At 55.8% G+C, this 22,402-nt stretch overlaps 2 protein-coding genes across 4 annotated transcripts in view; both read left to right on the top strand.

Moving 5' to 3' along the window:
* The first annotated feature begins 6 nt into the window (after window positions 1-6).
* Window positions 7-9,850, top strand: ZNF319 (zinc finger protein 319). Of its 3 annotated transcripts, XR_012776903.1 has the most exons (3): window positions 7-761; window positions 2,336-5,061; window positions 5,125-9,850. XR_012776903.1 is itself a non-coding variant. In XM_075510238.1 (2 exons), the coding sequence occupies exon 2, from the start codon at window positions 2,699-2,701 to the stop codon at window positions 4,358-4,360; it is 1,662 nt and encodes a 553-aa protein (XP_075366353.1). In that variant the 5' UTR covers window positions 7-761; window positions 2,336-2,698; the 3' UTR covers window positions 4,361-5,129. The 3 variants fall into 3 exon arrangements, 2 of the variants coding, with proteins under 2 accessions (XP_075366353.1, XP_075366354.1); XM_075510238.1 differs by having other exon boundaries at window positions 2,336-5,129; XM_075510239.1 differs by having other exon boundaries at window positions 7-751; window positions 2,336-5,129.
* Window positions 9,851-11,063: 1,213 nt separating this feature from the next.
* Window positions 11,064-22,402, top strand: part of CNGB1 (cyclic nucleotide gated channel subunit beta 1) — a 33,716-nt gene continuing 22,377 nt past the window's right edge. The window contains exons 1-12 of the mRNA XM_075511029.1: window positions 11,064-11,227; window positions 15,625-15,876; window positions 16,148-16,205; window positions 16,353-16,410; window positions 16,514-16,643; window positions 16,886-16,928; window positions 17,109-17,190; window positions 17,280-17,361; window positions 17,764-17,803; window positions 18,163-18,313; window positions 18,419-18,494; window positions 19,048-19,084. Coding sequence (XP_075367144.1) covers window positions 15,778-15,876; window positions 16,148-16,205; window positions 16,353-16,410; window positions 16,514-16,643; window positions 16,886-16,928; window positions 17,109-17,190; window positions 17,280-17,361; window positions 17,764-17,803; window positions 18,163-18,313; window positions 18,419-18,494; window positions 19,048-19,084 — 856 coding nt within the window. The 5' untranslated portion in view covers window positions 11,064-11,227; window positions 15,625-15,777. The remainder of the gene's footprint in view (window positions 11,228-15,624; window positions 15,877-16,147; window positions 16,206-16,352; window positions 16,411-16,513; window positions 16,644-16,885; window positions 16,929-17,108; window positions 17,191-17,279; window positions 17,362-17,763; window positions 17,804-18,162; window positions 18,314-18,418; window positions 18,495-19,047; window positions 19,085-22,402) is intronic.

Here is a 22,402-nt window from a genome sequence, read left to right on the forward strand (position 1 = left end):
GGGCAGCCGCCGCGGCCCGCCCCGCCCCGCCTTCTCCGCCGCGGCCGGCCCGGCCCGCTCCGTTCCCTCCTGCGCCCCGCGACCGCCGCCCGCCCGCCGCCGGCACCGGCGCCCCCTTCCCTTCCTCTCGGCTCCCGCCGCCACGCCAGCGCGGGGCTCGGGCGGAGCGCGCAGGCCGCGGTCCCGCTGGCGGCGAGCGGGCTGACAGGGGCTACCCGCCGCAGGTGTGGGGCCCGGCCGCCGCCGCCGCCCTTTGTGTGGGCCTCCCCGGGGCGGGGGCGGCCCCGGCCGGGCAGCGACCCCCCACCCCACCGCGAGGCTTCTCGGCACGGCGGCGGCGGTGGTGAAGGCCTCGGGGCGCCGTCACCGCGTTTGTCCACAGGCCGGTGGGGCCGGAGGAGCCGTCCCATGGGGAGAGGCGAGCGGCGGGACGGGCCTCGCCGCGGGCTGCGACGGCGGCGGCTGGCCTCCGAGCTCCCCGGCCGCCCCCGCACCCCGCGGCCCCACCGCGCCTCTCCCTGAGGCGGCCTCGGCCCGGCTGTGCAAGGCCCGGACAGCGGGGAGCCACGGGGAGGCGGGAATCGGACCGGACCATGCCGGAGCAGGCCGTGCCGTGGGCCACTTCTCCAATTTGAAAGTACCTCTGCTTTCCCGTCTTCTCTCCTTAAATGGTTGTCGCTTCCCACCTCCCACGGAGGGATGAGTTAGGCTCGGAGCTGGCGCCGGCTCGGGTACCCGTGCAGAGCCCTCGGTAAGGCAAGGTTGGTATTTCTTATTCTTCCCTGCTGGGGGGACGCAAGCTTCCCCTCCCCATTAGGCTGGATGGTCTGGGATGCTGTCACCGTTGGGTTGCTTCTGCTATGGTTAATGTTGCATGTGGGGGAAGGTGGCGGCTGGGCTGTGCTGAAGTTTTGTAGCCCATCGAGCTCGGGTGCTAGGTATCGTAACTGTGAGCCCTTCCTTCATGTTGACAGTCAGTGAGCTATGTAGGAGAAGGAGGAGATCCTGTGTACCAGCAGGGCTGTGATGGGGCCTTTGGGCATTGTACTGCCTAAAATTGTGCTGGCAGACAAAGTAATGCGGTGTTCCCATAGGCAGAAGTGCAGTCCAGCTCTGCCCAAGCTGTGGGGCACTATCCAGTTTCAGCTTAGCGCTAGGGGAGGTGGGAACACTGGGAAGTAGGTTTCTCTGATGCTCCGTATCACTTAGTTTTAAATACAACACCTTCCTGGAAGACCAAGGTTTTACTTACCTTGGGTGAGGGCAGGTGGTTTGATGCAGAAACAGGTGTGCTCTTGTGGGGTTAGGGGCTTGTGGCCCAGGAGCACTAGCTGCTGCTTCTTGCCAAGGCCTGGACCCTTCCCCTCTCTTCAGTCGTATTGGCACTGCTGCTATCTGCTGCTCACTGGTGGGTTTTACTCTTCTCTAAGTTGATATCAGGTTTTACTGGACATCTCTAGAAAGACTGGCACTTTTCAGTGAGCAAAACTCCTGTGATGCTCTATAGTAAGGCCAGGCAGCACCTCTGATGTAGGTTGTTTCACCTCCAGTGTACTTTTATTCCATGGTTTGGTAGGAGGTTCAGCAGAGCCATTGCTTTAAAGCCATTGCTTTAAAAGAAGCCATTGCTTCTTTTATCTTCACAGAGAGCGCTGCACACAATGCCTGCGGGTTCTATGTTTTGTCTGTGGATAGGATAACGTTGAGGGCAAACCTTCCCCTGAGCTCTCTGGCTCTTCCTAGTCTACAAGTGCTGCCTGGAGAGGGGGAGATCTCCTACATGCATCCCTTGGGTAATGTGCCTGACACCTGAGCTGCAGGAGGAGCAGAACTGCTTCACAGGGATGTTTTCAGCTGGGGTGGGATCAGGTTGGGATCTGCCTTGATATCTGTAAAATCTAACCCAGCAGCTTCTTGATTGCACAGCATTTGGCGTACCTCAGCCCGTGCAGGGAGACCAATGTTCTCAGCCAGTGCTCCCAGTGGGTCTGGGAGACCGAGCAATTGACAGCATTACAGGATAACGGCTGAGCTAACTGGGACCTGGGCAGTTGTGCTGCCCCTTGTGAGAGCACACCGCTCAAACACATGCATGGCTGTGGACAGGCAGAGCTGTGAGAGCCAGACAGGCTCTTTCCAGGCTGAGCACATCTTGTCCCAGGCCCTTTGCACAGCAGCGACGGGGGCTTCAGGCTGGTTAGTTCCCCCACACTGGCTTCCTGGTAGCTTTGCAGGGACACAGGAGAGTTTTCAAAGTGAGCCGTGGGGGGAGGTTGACTAGAGAGTTGCCCGTCTTTCCTCCGAGACCTGACATGAGCTGTCTTCTTCCTTGCAGAGAGAGCTGCTCCCTGGGCTGCCTCCCTCGCCCTTCCCAATTGTGAGCCAGCACGGAGAAGGGCCTCCTCTTGTCTTCAAGGCACTTGCTTCTGCCTCCTGTTCTTTAGCCCAAAAGGGAAAAAGCCAAACCAAACCAGTCCACAAAGAACTTGTGCTGATCTAAGGAGGAGGCTGTGGAGTCTCACTCACCTCTTTGCCTCCCAAGATCCTGCCTGTGGGCTGGATTTTCTGTCCTTGACTTCAGGGGATCAGCTACGGGGAATCAGTATCTTGGATACTTTTGATTTTTGTTTTTACTTGAACCTTTTCAACCGAGAAGCTGAAGCTGTCACTGCTAAAATCCTGGGTTTTTTTCCCAAGCATGTCAGAAAGCTGGCAGCAGCAACAGCAGCAGCCACAGCAGCCGCCGCCACCACAGCAGCATCACGCTGGGGCAGCTGCCCTCCCGGAGCACTCCATCCCTTCTAGCACTGCTGACAACCCCTTGGGCTGTGCTGTCTACGGCATCCTGCTCCAGCCGGACCCTGGTCTGCAGCACCAGCAGCACGCCCCCATCCAGGCTGGAGAGCCATCCCACAAATGTGGTGTGTGTGGCCATGACCTTGCTCACCTCTCCAACCCCCATGAGCACCAATGCTTGCCAGGCCATGACCGCTCTTTCCAGTGTACCCAGTGCCTAAAGATCTTCCACCAGGCCACTGACCTCCTCGAACACCAGTGCATCCAGGTGGAGCAGAAGCCCTTTGTGTGTGGCGTCTGCAAGATGGGCTTCTCCCTCCTGACCTCGCTGGCGCAGCACCACAATGTCCACAATGGCAATGCTATGAAGTGCTCTATTTGTGAGAAGACGTACAAGCCTCCCGAGGCGGAGCATTCTCAGCCTCTTGACCCCTCGGAGAAGCCCTACAGCTGCTCTATCTGTCAGAAAACCTTCAAGCACCTCTCGGAGCTGTCCCGGCACGAGCGCATCCACACAGGTGAGAAGCCGTACAAGTGCACGCTGTGCGACAAGAGCTTCAGCCAGTCATCCCACCTGGTGCACCACAAACGGACGCACAGCTCGGAGCGGCCCTACAAGTGCACAGTGTGCGAGAAGACATTCAAGCACCGCTCCCACCTGGTGCGCCACATGTACGCGCACTCAGGGGAGCACCTCTTCAAGTGTAATGTCTGCGAGCTGCACTTCAAGGAGTCGTCAGAGCTGCTGCAGCACCCCTGCACGCCCAGCGGAGAACGGCCCTTCCGCTGCAGCGAGTGCCAGAAGGCCTTCAAGCGCCCCTCGGACCTGAGGCAGCATGAGCGCACACACAGCGAGGAGCGGCCCTTCAAGTGTGACCTCTGCCAGATGAGCTTCAAGCAGCAGTACGCGCTCATGCGCCATCGCCGCACGCACAAGGCCGAGGAGCCCTTCAAGTGCAACCTGTGTGAGAAAGGCTTCGTCCAGCCCTCGCACTTGGTGTACCACCAGCACGTGCATGGCATAGAAAACCTCTTCAAGTGCAATGTGTGCCAGAAGGGCTTCAACCAGTCCTCAGAGCTGCTGCGGCACAAGTGCGTGCAGAACGCGGAGCGGCCCTTCAAGTGCGCAGTGTGCAACAAGTCCTACAAGCGGGCCTCGGCTCTGCAGAAGCACCAGCTGGCCCATTGTGCTGAGAAGCCACTCAAGTGCACGCTCTGCGAGAGACGTTTCTTCTCCTCCTCCGAGTTTGTGCAGCACCGCTGCGACCCGGCCCGTGAGAAGCCCCTCAAGTGCCCCGACTGTGAAAAGCGGTTCAAGTACGCCTCAGACCTGCAGCGCCACCGGCGCGTGCACACGGGTGAGAAGCCCTACAAGTGCCCCTCCTGCGAGAAGGCCTTCAAGCAGCGTGAGCACCTCAACAAGCACCACAGCGTGCACGCCCGGGAACAGCAGTACAAGTGCATGTGGTGCGGGGAACGGTTCCTGGACTTGGGCCTGCTGCAGGAGCACAGCGTCCAGCACACGGCCGAGGGCGCCTACCAGGTGGCTGCCTGCTTGCCGTAAGCCTGCCGCCCCTCCGTGGCTTTCAGCTTGCATGTGATGCTCCTGAGCCTCGGCCTCTCCTTCCCTCTCCTCAGTTGTAGATGGCCTCCAGGAAGTTTGGGGGAAAGGGGAGGTACCGGTGGGCAGGCAGGCAAACTTTTCTCTGGCCTCTGTGGTTGAGATGCCACCTGTATCACAGGGGCAACTGACGACATGAAAAGCTCGAAGGGGTGGAGAGGAAAGGAGGGAGGTGGGGAGAGGAAACAATGCCTGTAGTTGCCTGGTGACCCCTGGACTGTAGTTCACGCTGTACCTGTAGTTCCAGTGCTGGGAGCTCAGCTGCCTGCTGTGGGCACCCAGCCCTTCCCCGCAGTTGTACAGCCTCTTTGCCCTGCCCTGCCTGGTGGGGTCGGCAGGAAGGGCTGGGTAACTCTCCTCCTGGAGAGGGCTCGGGAGCAAGGCAGAGCCAGCCCTCTCTTCTCCCAGGGTGCGTTGCTCGTCGAGGAAGTAGCAGGTTTCCACTGCTGGGATCTCCCAACTTTCTTGGTCCAAGCTCAGTTGAGAGGACCATTTCAGATTGTTAGTGTTGATTGACTGCCCCAACCTCCCCTGCTCTCCCTTTTTCTAGAGTGTAGAAAGGGAAAAGCCATGGGGCTGCACAGCTCCACAAAGCACTTTGGCATTGCTGCTTTTGCAGTCACTGGCTGTCACACTCTGCAAGGGTTCTGAGTGAGCCTGCCAGCAGCATGGGCAAGAGTAGCAAGTGCTGCGCCGCTACCAGAGAGGTTCTGAGTGAGCCTGCCAGCAGCATGGGCAAGAGTAGCAAGTGCTGCGCCGCTACCAGAGAGCATGGCAGGGAGAGCTTCTGTGCCTTACTCTCGGCTGAGAGCCTGGCATTTAAGAGCTGCTTCCTGAGGGATCTAGTTCTCCTGCAAAGACTTACCTCCAGCGCCCAGGCCCCTTCCCTCTGCACCACTTGGGCCATTAGCTTACCTCCAGGGAGGTCAGGCAAAGGGCCGTCCCACCAGTTTGAACACTAAAGGGTGAGGTGAACACTACTCATAACCTACAACTTTGGAGATGTTACCATCATCAACGGTAACCCATGCATGTGCCAGGGGGTTGGTGTCTGATTTGCTGGGGGGAAACAGAGCAAGCCAGGAGAATCCTTCCTGGCCTGCACGCTTGGCTCCATGGGGAGGGGAGGGTTATCCGTGCATAAAGGAGGAGTGTATTTTTTCCCCACTTGCAGGAGTCCTGTTTTACCCCTTTACTCTTTCTTTACCTCTTCTGTATTTTTCAGGTTTTGCACAGTTCTTGTAAATGTCACTTAAAAATAAATTTCCCCTAGCAAGGTCGATGCAGCCTCAGGTGTTTTCCTTGCAGGATTTTGCTGGCTTCTCATGACCAAGAGACCCATTACATGCCAGTTAGATGCCTTGGAGGTTGAAGGTGTGCTTAGTAGGTTGCCCACCAGCCTTCCCTTCTCTGTCTTTGGAGATACTAAGATGTTAAATATTCATCTGTGGAGGTATTCAAGCCCTGGTCTAGATGATCTCCAGAGGTCCCTGCCAGCCTTAGCTCTTCTGTTATCTCGGCTGGCTCTCATATGAGGTAGGAGTGTTGTGATGAGCTGTAATTAGTCAATAGCAGCCAGTAAGTTGCCCATGTGCTGCGCAGGTGGTTAGGACAAGTTTAATAAATGTTGTCCATGGCAAGTATAGACAGATTAATGTTGCAGAGAGTTGGGCTGTGCCTGTTTTGCTGGTAGGGAATGCTCATCTAAAAGGTGGAGAAAGGCTTTTGTTTCTTTTTTTAGTACGGTGAGGGGGGATTGGGGTGCATTTTCGGGGTCTGGGACAGTTCAATGACAGGTCTGACCCTGGGGCTGAGTCTTCATGCGCAGCTTTAAGGAGGTTAAAGCAGACCTTGCTCTCTGCTGCCCAAGGAAGAGGGACCGATGGTTATCTTACTTCATGCTGCCTCAGAGATGTAGAACTTCCTACCGAGTTTTCTGTCTGTGTTTCTTTTTCCTTTTTTTTTCTTTTTGCTTTTTTAAAAGCAGTTTGTTAATAGTAATTAAAAAATACTGTATAGTTTAACTTGATGTCATACTGGGTCTTTAAAAAAAAAAAGCTGTGATAACTTGGATTTTTAAAGAGCTCTTTGGTTCTAGGTAGCTGGTTTTTGCTGTTTAATATGTAGCAAGTTCAGTGTATGCTTTACTGTAGGAGTAAAAATGAGGAGTAAAACCAAGGAAGGCTAATTCTGTCTTTACAGAAGGGCTTGGTGGTGACGGAGGCTGTGAGCATGGGACCGGGGCCAGCCTGGAAGCGCGGCACTCACCTGAACCCTCACTCAGTTCCTGCCTCGGGCTGTGGTTAGCTCTGCTCTTGCCTGAAGCAGCCGGGTGCAGCTGCCGCAGGTCCCACAGAGCTGAAGGTTCAGCGGTTGCTCTGACCTCTTCAGCACGGCACCAGCAGCCAGGATCAGTGCCCAGAGCTGGGAGATTGCAGAGACACTCATCTTTAGTAAGAGGAGGGTGTGAAATGGAGGCTGCTGGAGCCTCTGGGGGCTTTTGTGGCTGTATTTCTTTCTGGGGCAGCTGCTGGATAGAGGAGAGGTTTGGAGGAATCGATAGTTGGCCCTTGAATGGCTGTGCCCTGCTCTCTTCCCTCCCCAGGGGCCTGGGTGACTGGACAGCCTTGGGTGCTTGGAGCAGAGGAGGATGACAGTAGGCCCCAGACACAGCTTTGCACCATGGAGCCTGCCGGATCCTGTCCCCTTGGTACCAGCTGGGCACAGGGACTGTTGGGGAGCATTTCCCTTGTGCTGAGCAGCTGGGAAAGCCCTCGATGTCCCAGCGAGGAGCTCCAGCTCCACTTAGGACATGGAAACAGCCAAGCAGCGCCCTGGGCAGAGAGAGCATCATCAGGGCTGTGCGCTCAGGCGCCCATGCCTGAGGGAGAGGGATGCTGTGGGGAGCTTGGCGGGGATGAGCTCAGGTCCAGGTCGTCAGCTGGTGCCTATGAGTAGGTGCCTCCAGGTTCAAAAACATCTTAGTGTGGCATTATAGCATCAGTAAGTAGGACTGGCCGTGGGCCTGTGGTGACCCAGTCTCTTCTTGTTTGCTGCCCTGCAACAGCCCAAATCCAGCAGAAGCCCATGGTGGCTTCTGCTGCCAGACCTCGGTGGTGGTGGGTGGAGGACCTGTGCAGAGCAGGTGGCTGAGCGGTTGCCAAGAGCCTCAGGTATATTTTTATAGGGAGATTGTCTAGTTGGAAGCAGCTGTGTTGCGTACAGGTGGGCTGGGGGAGCAGATCGATCTCTGTTGCTGTGACTCTGGGTCATGTTTTGTACCATGAGGTGAGAGGTGATGGAAATAGCAAGAGTCACATGAGCGTCAGGAGTTCAGTGCTGGGTGGGGAGACAGGGCCTGGCCTGGGGGGCCAGTGTCCCCTGGGCATCACACCGCAAAGGGCTCTCTGCTAGCTGCTTGGTGTTTCCTTTTCAAACCAAAGAGCAGTTGCGGCCAAAGCTTCTTGGGAGGAAAACGTGTTTCTACTCTGTACCTGTGTTGCAATTCACTTCTGACATTTATTTCAAGAGACTTTCAGGCTTCTTCATGCTGCCTCTGCTTGGCCTCTCGCATCAGTTGTCACCCCACAGCACCCAAGAGGGTCACCGTGCTGGAGCTGGTGTTGCATCAGCCTCATGCAAGTGCTCACGCGCATCTTCAAGACCTGGTTGCCAGACTGCCTGAGGATGCTCTGTAGGGCTGGAGTAGGGGATGGTCCCTCCCAAAGGGTTGTTCTCTTTGGCAGGCAGCTTGAGCATAGGATGCTGCTGGGGAGGTGGCAGGGAGGGTTAGGCTGGCCAAAGGTGGTGTGGATGTTGTACAGGAGATAAATCCTGCTCTCTAGGGCTGCTGTTCCTCTGGCTTCCTGGGTCCAGGAAGAAGATAGTCTGTTACCTGGGCTTTTTTCCGATCTTCCCTTCCCCTTATCCTACCTACAGGATGCCTTTAACTGTGTCTCAGCCCCTTCCCCTCACAGCTATTTTGCTTAATACTTTTATAAGACCTTCTAGACTTCTTTGCTCTTTGTTCAATTCTTTATTTGTAAGCAGCGGTTTGGGTTTTGTCCCTTTTTCCATTTTGATTGCGACATCTTTCCCCTCTCCTCCCCCCCTCCCCACCCCAAATTCTTCTCCCAGGTTGGATCCAGGTGATACCAAACCACTGATGATGAGGTCAGGTGTTTGGGACCCGAATCTTGCTGGAATCCAGTGGGTGCTTTTGGTACTTCCCCCATAAGATCGTCCATCTTGCTGGGCTTGGGTGATGCTTGTGGCCTGGCAGCTTGGCTTGGCTGAGTCATGTCCGTGGTACAGCTGGCTCTGGCGAGCGAGTCCAAGCACTGGGGTGAGAGCAGCCATTTTCATGGTGAGTCCCTTTGCCACATCTCCAAGGCTGGGGGTTAAGTCAGTGAAGGGCTATCAGACGTTCCTGGGGAGAAGTCATGGCGCTGGGGTGGGGCCAGACCACTCAGTTCCCCTGGGGATGCCTGCAGAGCAGCTGTATGCATTGGGCAGGTGTCTGAGCTGAGTTAGCTGTGACGTGGACACCCCTGGGACAGCGGATATGCCTGGGTGGCCCTGCCAGCTCTCTGGGGAGCAGATGCCATCCCTGCGATCTGGGTGGGAAGACGTGCATGCTTTGGTCTTGGGGCGCACACGCTGGAGTGGGGGGTGAGGGGGAAAGCGTTCTCTGACAGTGGTTTGGGACCACCTCTGAGTGCTCAAGCCTGACCTTGCAGCCCTCCTTTGGAGGGAGGAGAGCACTTTCTACACTTCCCTTGGGTATTTACCATCAAGTCCAGGCTGCAGACAGAGTCTGGCTATTAATAATAAGCAAAAAAACCTTGTTGTTCTTCAGGGCTTGACTCTTCCTTTGTTGGGTGGTGAGTTCATGTGCGGGAAGGTTCCTGCACACGCAGGCATAATGCTGAGATGCAATAACAGCAGGCTGGCAAGGTTTGGGGACGGCGGCTCTTCCCAGAGTCCTGGTGAGCCCGGTTTCTCCCCAGCTGCCAGGCTTCGTCTGCAGCATCTCCCGGCAGCCGCCTCTGCTGCTTTCTGGACATGGAGATGCTGCTCTCGCAGCATGCCCGGGATGCCCAGTGGGGAGAGCAGGATTGCAGGTGGGAGCTGGACCATGGACTTGCCTCTGAATGCCTCCGAGCTGTGGATCAAGGGATTTCATGGCTGGTGAGGTTCTTGGGCTCCTCCTAACCTGTGCTCGTGCTTCCGGCAGAGTTCCCAGGGCTGTGGGAAGTTGCAGCCAAGGATGATGAGGTTTGTGTGGCTTGCAGTGCCTTTAACACTGCTCTCCCATGTGTTTCTGAGATGATACTCCATGTATGTGTGTATATATATTGTATTAACACATCCCGCTCTTTGTGTGAGTGTCAAATGGTTTTGCTTTACTAATAAATTTATAGTTATTTATACCTTCCTGTGGATGTGTGAGATTTCTGGAGTGAAGGCCGTGTGCTGGGCACCACCTCCTCTGTCTGTCTTTGTGCTCTGTCTGGCTCCACCTGATTTTTTTTTTTTTCATGCTTTCTTTCTTTCCCCTGAACTTTTTTGATGGTTCATCCTCCTGGTAACCAGGAGGTACAGGCAGGCTCCCAGCAAAAAAGCTGAAAGTAAAAGCAGACAGAGGTTGAAATGTGGTTTTGTCCCTTGCTAGAGGTGAACTGCTCCCTTCACAGCTTGCTGCTGGGGCTTCAGGGCAGAAGCAAGCAGGATTCTCTGCCTGCCAGAAAGGAGCAACTGTTTAGGAGGCAGAAGCTGATGCATGTTTTGCTCCAAGGACCCCAGTCCCATGCATGACTGTTTCAGCTTTCCCAGAGGTTTTTTTTTGCATCCCCCCCCATCCTGTGATAGCAAAAGAGGAGCCCACTATCTGCAGACAACCTGACTTGCTCCATCCCCCACCCAGGCCAGGTGAGATGTGTGTGTGTGTCTCCGGATCACTGAAAAAATGCTTCTGGCTGAAGGTTTGGGAAGGGGATGGGATGAGAAACTGAGGCAAGAGTGGGGACAGCACTTGCCCAGGATCCCGCGGCTGGGAGATGTCTCAGTATCCCTTCTCGGCAGGCTGCTCCATTCAGAGCTCCTTAAATTACAGCAGAGAGGTACTCAGGAGGAGGAGGACGGATGTCCACGTCTTGGGGAAGGGGCAGGACCCCCTTCCCCTTTGCTGATGCTGATACTGGGTCACTGGTCCTTCCATGGCAGCTGTGCTGAGCCCTGGGAGAGCATTACTGCCACTGAGCAGTATCGTGCCCGGTGACAGAAGAGTGTTACCTTTCGCAGCTGCCCTAATTTCTTATTCCTGGCTGGATGACTTCCATGGGAAGATGAGAAGTTAAACTGGAGCCAACAGTCCTAAGCTGTGCCTGTGTTGGAACTTTGCGGTTTGAGGAAATACTCCGTATCCTCAGGGCAGGCAAGCAAACTGCATCGGCATGACTGGCGCTTTACACGGGCTTTTACTTTCTCATCTTTGATTTCCCTAAATCACAGCAAAGCCACGTAATTTTTGCACATGCCAGAGCCCCAGGTTCTGGCTGGGGGATGGACCAGGAGTGGTTGGTGGGAACAGCATCTTCTGAGCACCTTATTAAGAGCGCCTTAAGGTCTGGTTGATTTTCCAGAAGACCTTGCCTACTTGGCAGCTGTTCTCCATGCGGGTATCATCGCCGATCCCTCCTGCCTTACCCCACGAATGAAAAAGCTAGGGATGCAAATGAAAGGACAGCAGAAGTGGATGGAAAGTAGTTCTCCAGCAAATGTGCCAGGAGTGCTGGCAGCATCGCCCAGGTGAGGAGCAGAACCTTCCCCTTCCTCCCTGGGCTTCCTCCTGGGCATTTGCTTGCAGAAGTAAGTCAAAGACCTTTGTAGACAGATCTAGCTTGAAGAAGTAGTGTCTTCAAAGTGTCCTTGGAGGAGATGCAGGTTTAGCCATCAGCAGATGCTGCTTTTTTTTTAATCCCTCGCTGCAGGATTTCACAAGCCTGAGCCTGCAAAAGTCCACTTGAAACCGTCCCTGTGTCGCTTTTCTCTTTCAGGCAGTGCTGTCTTCTCAGGTGGGACCTGGGCCAGGCTGTGCCCTGAGGGATGCAGGATTTGGGCCTGTGCCGCTTCAACTGCTGATATGGCTGCAGGGGCAGCAAGTCGATTTAACGCTGCGCCTGTCCAGGAGCCACTGCTGCTCCCCATGATCTTGCTGTTGGGCCCACCACAGCTTGCTCCCTTCACAGGGGTGGTTTTTCCTGGTGATCCAGGGTTCTCAAGGCATTATGCAGCAGCCCCCATTCCCTGCTTTCAGATCCGAGGCTCCCCTGCCACCCCCAGCCCTGGTGCAGGGGTCATTATCCATCCCGAAGTGGAAAGCAGAGGGTTTGATGATCCCCTACGTGGAGGCGTGCATTTGGGGGCAGCTGAAGTTGCCGATGGATTAAACTGAGATTTTTTTTTTTTTTTTTTTTTTTTTTGTGCTGGAGCATGACCTGCCCCAGCACTCAGCAATCCCTGGCCCCTGCAGCCTGGTGATGGAGACAGCATCCCAGTGGTGGCCATTTCTGGGCTCATCCCACTTCCTAGTGCAGGCTGGGCCAGGGGAGGAGCGGCAGTGGCCCATCTGCTCTGTGTGACGATGGCATGTGTGTATGGGGCTTTGGCGCATTCAGGGATGCAGCTTGCCTTGCTCACCCCTTGGCATCACTGGCCAGGGGCTGCACCAGGGCTGGAGGTAGCACAAGCAGCTGGGGAGGCAAAGGACACATGGGGCAACCCTGATCCTGTCGTGTTGTGGGGGCTGGAGGTTTGCAAGCAGATGCTGTGCCAGCCGTGGGCTGGGGGTCTGAGCCCATACCAAGGAAGGGGAAACGAGGATGATCAGGGCTGCCTGGCCTGGGATGGGAGCCCTGAGCTCCTCTCCTGGCCACTGTGGAGGGTTTGCTGCCGATTCCTGCTGGGGCAGGGACAGCTCTGCCAGCCAGAGTCATGGGGAGCAAAGTGAGGAGACCTGAGGCTGGGTAATGGCTTTGGTAGCCGCGAGGTCTGGGAGAGTGTGGCAAGCACTTTTGATTGATGTTTCTGCCATTAAAATCAGTGGCCAATGCTGAGCTGTGAGCAGTCATCACTCCACTTCAGAGTGAACAGTATCTCAGAAATACAGGAATGCCTTTCAGTCAGCTTCCCTGGGCGTGGCAGGTGGGGAACAAGGTGTGATTTGGGAGACCACTGCTCTGTGCCTCAGTTTCCCTAGCTGTGAACCAAAGCTGCAGAGGTGCTGGGCTGGGGTCAGGCAGGTACTTGTTGCTTGCCCGTCTGGGGACGCCCACGGGGCTGGGGAAGGAGGAATCAGGCCAGGGGGCTCCAACACTGCTCCAGGGAGCTCTGGCCAAAGGCAGAAGCTGGGGCTGGATGTTGAGCAGCGAAGCCATGCCAATACCAGGATTCTGGGGTGAGACTGTGGCTGAGATTAGGGGTGATGGGAAAGGCTGGCAGTCATGCAGGGCCAGAGGTAAACGGATCAAGCAGCAATTGGCAGGCTCAGCAAGGGGAGGCTTAGCTCAGCCTGCCACAGATTTGCTGCCTCCTGACCCAGATCCTCCAGGGTCAAGGCAGAGCTGCAGGTGGAGCATCCTCGGGCACATCACCCTCTGGCACATCACCCTTGCATTGCCCTACAGGGTTTCAGCAGCCCCACTGCTGCTCGTCTGCACATCCCTCCTCCCACCTGTGCCTGGGTGAGACAACAGCCTTCCCTGCAGCACTGCTGGGCTTGCACCCAGCTGGTGAGTGCCTGGAATAACTTTTGGTGGCTCCAGGGATTTTGAGGATCCTCAAACCTCCTTGGTTTGGGGGTTTTCTTTGCACTATCCCACACCAAAACTGGCCGGCTGCTGGGAGCTGGGGCATTTGGGACAGCTGGGTGCCAGTAATCCCATTTGCGGGCAGCGCTGGGCTAATCCTTGCAGAGCCCTGGGCGGATTGGGGTAGGTTTGAGGGGTCAGTGGCAAGCTGCGGTGCCTAAGGGAGTCTGTGCATCCCGGAGGCGGCGGTGAGCGTGTGCAGGTAAGTGGCAGCAATGGAGGCGAGGAACGTTGTTGGGGTTTCTGTGGGGCCACCTCCACACATCGTGGTGGGGTTTGGTGCTCTGAAATGAAGCTGGAGGATGAGCTGTGGAGGGGGTGCAGGTCCATGGGGAGCAATGCTCCCCAGGGTTGACAGAGCTGAGTAATGTGGAGGGGTTTGATCTGATGCCGGAGGGGAGGGAAAAGCTGTGGTGCTCCCTGCTACAAATAGGGAAGGCGGGTCTACGCCCCGCTTCTTGCTCTTGGAGACTGAGGCCCTTCACCCACTTGTGTGAGCCCCACGGAGCTGGCATAACAGGCAGTGGCATCGGCTGGTGCCTGCAACATGGGGGGATTGCACATGGCTGCCCGCTCTTCAGTGCCATCGCAGGCAAATCCTAGCTGCTTGTTCCTATTTCTTCCAGCAACTAGTTTTTTGGGGACCCACAAATGTTTCTGCCCCTCTCTTGTTTGGATGTGCTGGAGGAATGGCCCTGGCCCTCCACTTCCCTTCCTGGGCCAAGGACAAGCTTAAGCTCCAGACTTTTACAGCTACGCAAGCTTATGTTGAGGGAGGAGGAGACCCCAGCTGTCACAAGGGGCTCGGTCCAGCCCCGCAGGGCTTTCTCTGGGTTTATTTGGGCTCAGCGGTGTACATTGGCCCTGGGCTTCTTTGGGACCTTCACAGGTCCCAAAGCATGGGTGAAAATGCCGCTGTGCTGCACAGCGCTGCTGGGTTTTCCTTGCTGTTTCTGGGGCATTCATAGCTCCTTAATCCCTAATAACCAGTGGGAGGTAAAAGGCGATTTCTTAATTGGTTTCTGGTTGTCAGGCCTCCTGGGAGGTGTTTTAGAACGACCCTGTCCCCCTCTGGGGACATGGGAGTCTCCGGGAGAGCTGAGCCTGCCCGTGGTGTGCCGGAGGCTGCAGGTGCCACATGGGCAATGCTTTGGCCGCATCCAAACCCAGCTCCCGGGCTTGCACGGGGGGGGGAGGGGGGCAAGCAAAGAGCTGAGGATGCATGTCACCTCGCCTGGGAACCCCGGCTCATTCAGATTTAAGATGCCAGGCTTTGGACAGCCCCAGATGAACCACCTTGAGGGATTTGAAGGCATTCTGCGTGCCTGAAAGCTGAGTGAGGGGTTAATGCAAAGAGCCTGGCGCTGAGCAGCTTCCAGCCTATAACCTGCTGCATATATGGGACTGGGATCATGTGTTAACCTGGGATCAAAACTCCCGTGCAGTCTCCTGGCTGGGCTAGATGGAGCTCAGGGATCTGCTTTCTCTTGCCCTTTGCTGGCATCTGCTGCAAGCAGCAACATGGGGGCTGCCCAAGATGCTCCTGAGCCCCTCATTCAGTAGAGTGGGGTGTCTTTGGAGGGGCATTTTGCACAGAGCAGGGCTCTTTGGAGGGGCAACAGCAGAGGACATCCCAGTTTGAGCTAGGTGAGAGCCCCCAGCCCTTGTCCTGTACACAAGCATGGGAATGTACAGCATTGCTCAGCTCGCTGGTGCTACATCCCAAGCAGGACTCACACCGAGAAGGGGTGGGGGGACCTGAAAAGACTGAGCAAACAGAGATTGAACAGCTGAATCCCTGCTCTGCAACATCTTATTTTTACCTACCCCATCAACATCTCGGCAGCCACAGCAGGTCAGAGCTGGCTGCCTTTGCTGCCCTCCCCAGGTCCCCAGGCAGGTGCCTGCCCCAGCGTCCCCCGTGGCCCTGGGCCATGGCTGAAAGGTGATGGAGCAGAGTTGTTTCCGAGGGGCAGAATGAGTTGATATGTGTGTTGGGGTGTGAACTTTCCCATAAACAAATTCTGCTCAAATTACTTCTGGTTTTCATCCCTTGAAAGAAAAATGAGGGGGAACGTAGAGGACCCTGAGCAGAGCATCGCAGTTTCTGTGATCTATCTGCTACGGCTTCACGAGCGCGTCTCTTTGTGCAACCCTAGCTGTGGAGGGCTGTGCAAAAAAAAAAACCTAAATGAGCGGTTACATTTAGGAAAATCAACTCTAACTGAGCCTGCGAGCTTAAAATAGAGGGTGTAGTTTGCTCCCAATAATGGTGAGGGGTCAGGGGTTGAGCCAGGTTTGGTCTGGCTGTGATGCAGCGCCACATTTCCCAAGCAGGACGTGGAAACAGAAGGACACCAAGGACCTTTTTGGGCTGCCTTGGGGACAGTGTGAGCAGCTGGTGCACCTGGTATTCCCTGGGGAACGTGCACCACTGCTGCTGGCCTCTCACTAGCCGGAGACCCCTCCTCGCTACCCACAGACGACAGGATGTTGGGCTGGATCAAGCGGGTGCTTCCCCAGCCCCCGGTGCCCCATCTGATGGAGGAGACCCCCCCGGCCCCAGTGCAGGACCTGGAGCCAGCTAAGGTGAGCAGAGAGCCAGTTTGGGAGGTACTGCGGACCCCATGAGCGTGGTGGAGAGATGCCTGGTGCCTCTGCATCCAGCCCCGGCACTGCGGCAGCCAGGGATGCTGCACATCATCTCTGGGAGCGATGGGGGCCAGGATGCATCCCGTGTCCAAGCTGCTGGGAGGCAGCAGGAAGGATGGGGAGTCCCTGGGGTTTGCAGCCACCTTTGAGCGGGGGCCACTATCCCCTGCACCTCACTCTCTGACACCTTCTGCCTTTTATCCTGAAGGCACCGACAGGAAAGGCTGGTGGCCCCAGGGATGCTGCTGGCCGCTCATGCACCGAGGGTAAGCCCCCACGGCAGGGGGACGCACCGGCTCAGGCAGCTGATCAGCGTTCCTTTACTGTCTGGTACCCCTCCTGCCCAGCATGCAGGGAGCTGGCGGAGCAGTGATGGGAGCTTTCTTTTTTTTTTTTTCCTGCTGCTATTGAAGAAATGGAAAAGAAGGTGGGATTTGCAGTCCCCGAGGACCCAGGCTCTGTGTTTGAGAGGTATCGCCCTTGCACCCTCCAGCATGCAACACTGTGTGCTTTTGGTCGGGGGCTGGATGCCTGGGATGGGGTTCCCAGCCTGACTCACCCCCTTCCCTGGCAGCATGGGGAGCAGTGTGCTCTCCTGGCTCTCCCAGGGGCTGGAGAAGGTGATTCCCCAGCCAGTCTCGGCCCCAGGGATGCTGCAGGCACTCGGGAAGAGCTTCGAGATGAGCATCGACATTCCTGATCAGGTAGGTGATAGATCTGGGCAACAGTCTGGTGTATTTGGGCTTCTAGCTCTTTTTACCTTTTCATCTTTTTCTTTTTTTTCCTTCCTATCACTCTCCCAGTGCTAACTGGGAGCACTAACCCTGCCCTGTGTGGGCTTCTGCCTTCATCCATCCCTGGGGAAAGGCCAGGTTTCCCTCCCTGCCTGGCGGGATGAGCCCCCACGCCAGCTGCCGGGCAGGTGACAGTCTGTTTGGCTTTTCAGACAGAGGTCCACATCCTCAGGGACGAGGAAGAGGATGCTCTGGGTAAGGAGAGTAAGGAGAGCTGGGACCCCACAGCTTGCAGCATCCTGGGGGCCTTTCTGGGACTCCCACATCCCACTTCCCTGGTCAGTGATGCTGGTGCTATTGGTCCGCTGAGCTGGGTGGTGGGGTGACCAGGAGCCCCGGCTCTCCCCCATCCCCACGGCGCCACTCTCCTTGCAGAGATAACCCGCTTTGATCCGGAGGAGGATGAACTGGACGGCTGCGAGCCCGAGGCTGGCTCAGATACCAGCACAGAGGAGTGGTGGGTCCCCAAGGAGGCTGGCAGGGGGATTTGGGAGGGCAGGAGGGGCACAGGATGAGTTCCCTGACCGCGTTGCGCTCTCCCCGCAGGGCAGGAGCGCAAGTGTTCAGCTGGCTGGTGCAGGGTTTTGAGAGGATGGTGCCGCAGCCGGAGATGCTGAAAAAGCCAGAGGTGAGCACCACCCAGCCGGGAGAGACTGGGGGGCTGCCAGGCAGAGGTGACAGCAGAGCGGGCTTCTTGTCCTCGTTGTCCTGCACACTCCAGCTAGGACCTTGGGGAGGAAAACCCCAGGGGAAATTCAGTAGAGCAAAAGAAAGACCTCGGGGTGCCATCGCGGTGCTCCCCAACCTGGCTGCATGATGGGGAACCCTCCATTTGGGACCCACTGGTGCCAGCAATGCCAGGGTCCTTGTTTAATGGTCCTTGTCAATGAAACGGCGCTGAAACCGCAGTGGAAAGTGTGTGGGGCTGTGCGTGTGCATCCCCTTGGGGTGGAGGAAGTCCCCACCCAGGGTGATGTGGGGCCGCAGACAGTGCTTTGCCACCTCCATCTGACCCTCTGTCCCTCTGCAGCTGGAGCCAAAGGAACAGAAGTGCGAAGCTGTGGTGGGAGGTGAGCAATCCCCTTCCCTGGGTGGCCCTTTCAGAGGGGACACTCTGCCTTCGAGAACTTGGGTGCAGGCAGGCACCAGCGCTGGGGCTGCCCTCCATCCCCGTGCCCTGGGGTACGAACTATGCCAAGAGGGGTGGGCACACCAGGTCCTAGCATCACGCCACTGCCCCTACACCACACCTGTCCCCAAACCACCTGTGTCCTTTTGCCAGGCTGGGTCCCCGGGGGAGAGGCTGCCAGGGAGGTCCCCCAAACCTATCCTTCTGTGGGAGGTGACACTTCCTTGCTTGCTCCCCTTTCTAAACAATTTGACTGCTGCGTTGCCAATCCCCTTTCTCCTTCCGAATAAACCTGAGCAGGCACAAAAGGGGCTAAAACCCAGGCAAAGTCAAAAAGCAGCATTTCAGCCACCCAGAGCATCCCAGGAGCAGTGGAGCCAGCAGCAGCCAAGGGGCAGCTGGAGCCGGTGGCCACCCTCATCCCTCAGGCTCTGCCTGGGGATGGCAGCAGGTAACCACAGCGGCAACTTCTGCATGGGTACCGTGGCCAGAGGGACGGTTGCTGTGGGAGCAAAGGCTCCGGCAGCCAGGTCTAACAGTGGTTTCTGGTCACCAGGATGTTTGCCTGGTTGGTCCAGGGGCTGGAGAAGGTGATGCCACAGCTGGTGACCAGAGAGAAGCAGGACACAGAGGTACGCTGTCTGCTGGATAGGCAAAGGGCATGTGAACACCATGTCCCTGGCGGGGAGGGCGTGCCCTGCCATGCAGATGCTACCAGATCAGTGCTGGGACCTGCCATGGTTTGGGCTGTCACCCAGCTCCTTCAAGAAAGCAAATCCCTATGACCTGCTTAGCTGATGAAAACCAGGATTTGGCTTCTAAGCAGTGAGAGAGCCCATAGTATGTGCTTTCTTTATCGTTTCCTTGCCTTTCTGTGTGGCACCAGGTGGTGTCCAGGCCCTGGCATCTCACCCAGGTGTGGTTCAGCTCTAAGGAGAAGCAGCAGCAGCTTTACACGCTTTCCTTTCCTTTCCTTGCACCCAGGCAAGCTCATTGATGTGCTCCTGCCCTTTATGTGTGTGAGGATGCTTGTGCCCACGGCCAAGCCATCCAACATGCCCTGAGAAATCACATGGAGTATTTAGGGTAAAAGAGCCATGTTTACTAAAAATGGGGCATTTAGGGTAAAAATTTAGGTTTACTGAAAATGGGCAACATCTCATATTTCCCTTTTCCTCCTGTCAGGGAGTGGCCGCAGCAACCTCAAGTCCTGTGGAAGAAAGTAAGTGGTTGCTCCATCTCACTGTGCCAGTTAGCTTGCTGAGGTCAGATAGATTATTGGGAAGAGGGGCTGCTGGCGGCTTTTATCACCTGGTCTGCCATGGGTGCCAGCTCAGGAGCCCCTGAAATCCCCCAGGGAAGCCATGAGAGGCTGCTGCCACTTGAGAAGCAGGAGCAAATCTGGAGTTGTGGTGTGGGCTTGGTAAAAACTCAGGCCATGGGAGTCTCCGAGTGTAGCATCCCACATCCTCGGGTCCCAGGTTTTGAGGTTAGCGCTGATATCGAGGTCTGTCCTCATGCTGTGCTGGAGGATGTTTGCTGAGCTGGTGGGATTTGATCAAAGGATTACAAAGAAATTCAAACCTGCCCCCTTCATCACCCTGTTTGGCATGTTTGCTGCTGAGCTGGAGGGTGTTGCCGAGCCTGGTGTGAGATGTCTAGGGAGGTACCTCAGGAAAACAAAATCTTGGAATTAGATGTGTTAGATGTGAGTCTGTATGGTTGTAGGAAAACAATGTGGGGTTCACACCACTGCTTGCCTGCCCGTGGAGGGGAACAAGCACTGGCTCTGTGGGCAGACAGGCTTGGCTCCCCCTGCCAGCCACGTAGTGGGATCCTGAGCAAAATGAGGAACCTGGCCGGGAGCTGTGGCTGCTTCCATGCATGGACTGGGCAGGGGAGATGTCACGCAGCCCTGTGAAAGTGTTTTCCCTGGGAAGGAGTGGTTGGTTGGGCTGTGGGAGATGCTGATGGGAGCAGGGACCCGCCGTGGCATGCAGAGGCTGTGCATCCCTCCAGGGGCATGCTGGGAGGTTGCTTCTGCCAAGCCAGCAGCCACTTGGTGGGATCTCAGAGTGGGAAATCCTGCAGGAAGGCATTTCTCTGCATGTTTGTACAAACTGGAGACCTGAGCGCTGCTGTGGACATTGGAAAGAAACAAAGCCAGTGGGATGCTGCTGCATGTGCAGGGCAGTTGCACCCTTTGTGTGCAGCTGGCTTGCGTTACAGCTTGCTTTGGTGCCTTGAGGCATGTCAAGGTCACTTAATCTGCCCAAAGAAGGGAGCAATTGGGTCGAGCAAGAGATGTGCTCCGGCACCAAACTGCCAGCATGCTCGTTAATGTTTTCCTTCTCCTCTTGTTTCAGGGGGCAAAGGGGCTTAGAGCCTCTGAAACAAATGGAAAATGAAGACTGTGGCGAGCCAGCCCGTCCCACAACCAAATGAGACCAACCTGAGGAGAAAGCACAGCTGGGGAGGAAAAGCAAAGGGGAATCTGCAAATGGTCTCTAGCTCCTTCCCAGCCAGGGCGGTGGGGACCCGAGGCTGGTGCAGGGATGCTGGCTGCATGTCCCCAGTGCCAGGGCTGTCCCATCCTGGCTCCCTCTTGGCTCTGGAAACTGGAGCTATTGATTTTGCAGGATGATGTCTATGTAATGGGAGTTAGAATTTATAGGAAGGTACAAAAGCATCACTCGGGACACCTTGGAGGCAGAAAGCCTCTGGCTGCAGCCTCCCAGCACTCCTGGCCCTCTCAAACCACCCCCCAGGATCTGAATATTCAGCTGAGACTTCCAGCTGAACCCCACAGGCTTCTTTTAGTCGACTTCTACCTCTGAGGGGTAATGTTATAAAGCTCTTTAAGTTCTTGTCAGCTTCTTATTGCTTTTCTTCCATTAACTGAGTGTTTTCTCCCAGCAAGTGGAAAGGGCTCTGGTTTGCAGCAGCAAATGCAGGTGGATGAGGTTTATCTCTAGGTGAATAGGTAGGAGTTAATCGTTAAAAGCCTTTGCCCGGGTTCTCCTTACAGGAGAACTTACCCCAAAATCTCCTTACCCCCAACTACGGCTGCTCCCTCCCAAAGCTTACAGCTCTTTGGATGCAGCTCTAACCACGGCGGCAGGATCATCCTGGCAGGGAAGGGATCTCAGGGGCTGTCTCCAGCCCAGAGGTGTGTGGGAAGGCGTAGCCAATGCAGGCACACTGGGCTGGATGGGGTGAGAGCCCCTACACGCCAGGTTTTTAGTACAGACCTTAGAATCACAGAAGGTTTGGGTTAAGAGGGACCTTTGAAGATGATCCAGTCCAACCCCCCTGCCATGGGCAGGGACATCTTCCACTAGATCAGGTTGCTCAAAGTCCTGTCCAACCTGACCTTGAACACTTCCAAAGATGGGGCAACCACGACTTCTCTGGGCAACCTGTTCAGTGTCTCACCACTCTTGTCATACAACATTTCTTCCTTATGTCCAATCTAGATCTACTCTCTTTCAGTTTAAAACCATTGCCCCTTGTCCTGTCACTACAGGCCTTGGTAAAAAGTCTTTCTCCATCTTTTGTATAAGCCCCCTTGATATATTGAAAGGCGACAATAAGGTCTCCCACGGTCTTATTGCATCCCTTTAGGACGATCTAGGCAGCCATAATGATGAGTCATGAGCCAAGCAACCACCCTGAGCCCCATCCCGTGTTTATAACGAACCCCGCTGGTACCAGGCTCAATTTTAGTATTTGCCCCGTTTTCATATAATGTATCCAAAAGTTGTGGTGTGTTTTAAAAGCCATCTCCCTGATTGCTGTCCCGCATTTTAATTAACAGAGATCTAGAGGGAACAGGCTAAAGGCAGCGTGGGCATTGTGGGGTGGGTAAATACGGCACAGAGCTGAGCGTGGGTGGGTTTCCTGCCTTTCTGTAGTTGAATTTGCACATTTCCTATTAGCTTTGCTGCAGACATGTAAGTTTTGTTGTCAGGCAGACCTCAAAATAAACTGGTTTTACAGTATGCAGATGTGCTTCCTTCTCCTGTTTCTCTGGTGTGTGCCTGATGTTGTAGGATGGGTAACACTGGGAAACAGAGAGGGCTGGTCATGGGTCAGACCCACGCTCTTCACTTTGCAGCTGGTCCGACAACCTCCCTGGTAACCTGCCATGGGTTTTCCCCCAGCGATGGTGGGAAGTGGCAGGGCATGCGGGATGCTTCCTACGCTGTGCCTGGGGAAGCGTTCGGAGTGGACACGGCGTGGTGCTGGGGGTGTTCCAACGTGGGCTCTGAGTAGAGTCTTGCTCTGCAAATCCGGGGCCCTCGGACTGTGCTAGTGCAGTGTTTTGCTTGGGGTTTACAAGGGGAAAGGCTTTGGGCTCTTCCTGTGGCTGCTTCTGTTTGCCAAAATGTGGCCTGGAGATGGGCCAAATTCTCTGCTGGCGGAGGCTGCTATGTGCTTAGGGAAGCCAACAGGCATCTGTGTGCAAATGGTTATAGTTTTCATAGGGCTTTGGACGCGCTTGGCACAAAATGGTGCATTTTCGTCTTCCTTCTGGTTG

The sequence above is a fragment of the Mycteria americana genome, chromosome 8, assembly GCF_035582795.1.
Source record: "Mycteria americana isolate JAX WOST 10 ecotype Jacksonville Zoo and Gardens chromosome 8, USCA_MyAme_1.0, whole genome shotgun sequence".
Lineage (NCBI taxonomy): Eukaryota > Metazoa > Chordata > Aves > Ciconiiformes > Ciconiidae > Mycteria > Mycteria americana.

Bases quoted from the DNA above. Each gene is read 5' to 3' on its own strand.
- ZNF319 (XM_075510238.1), top strand. From the start codon at position 2,699: ATGTCAGAAAGCTGGCAGCAGCAACAGCAGCAGCCACAGCAGCCGCCG.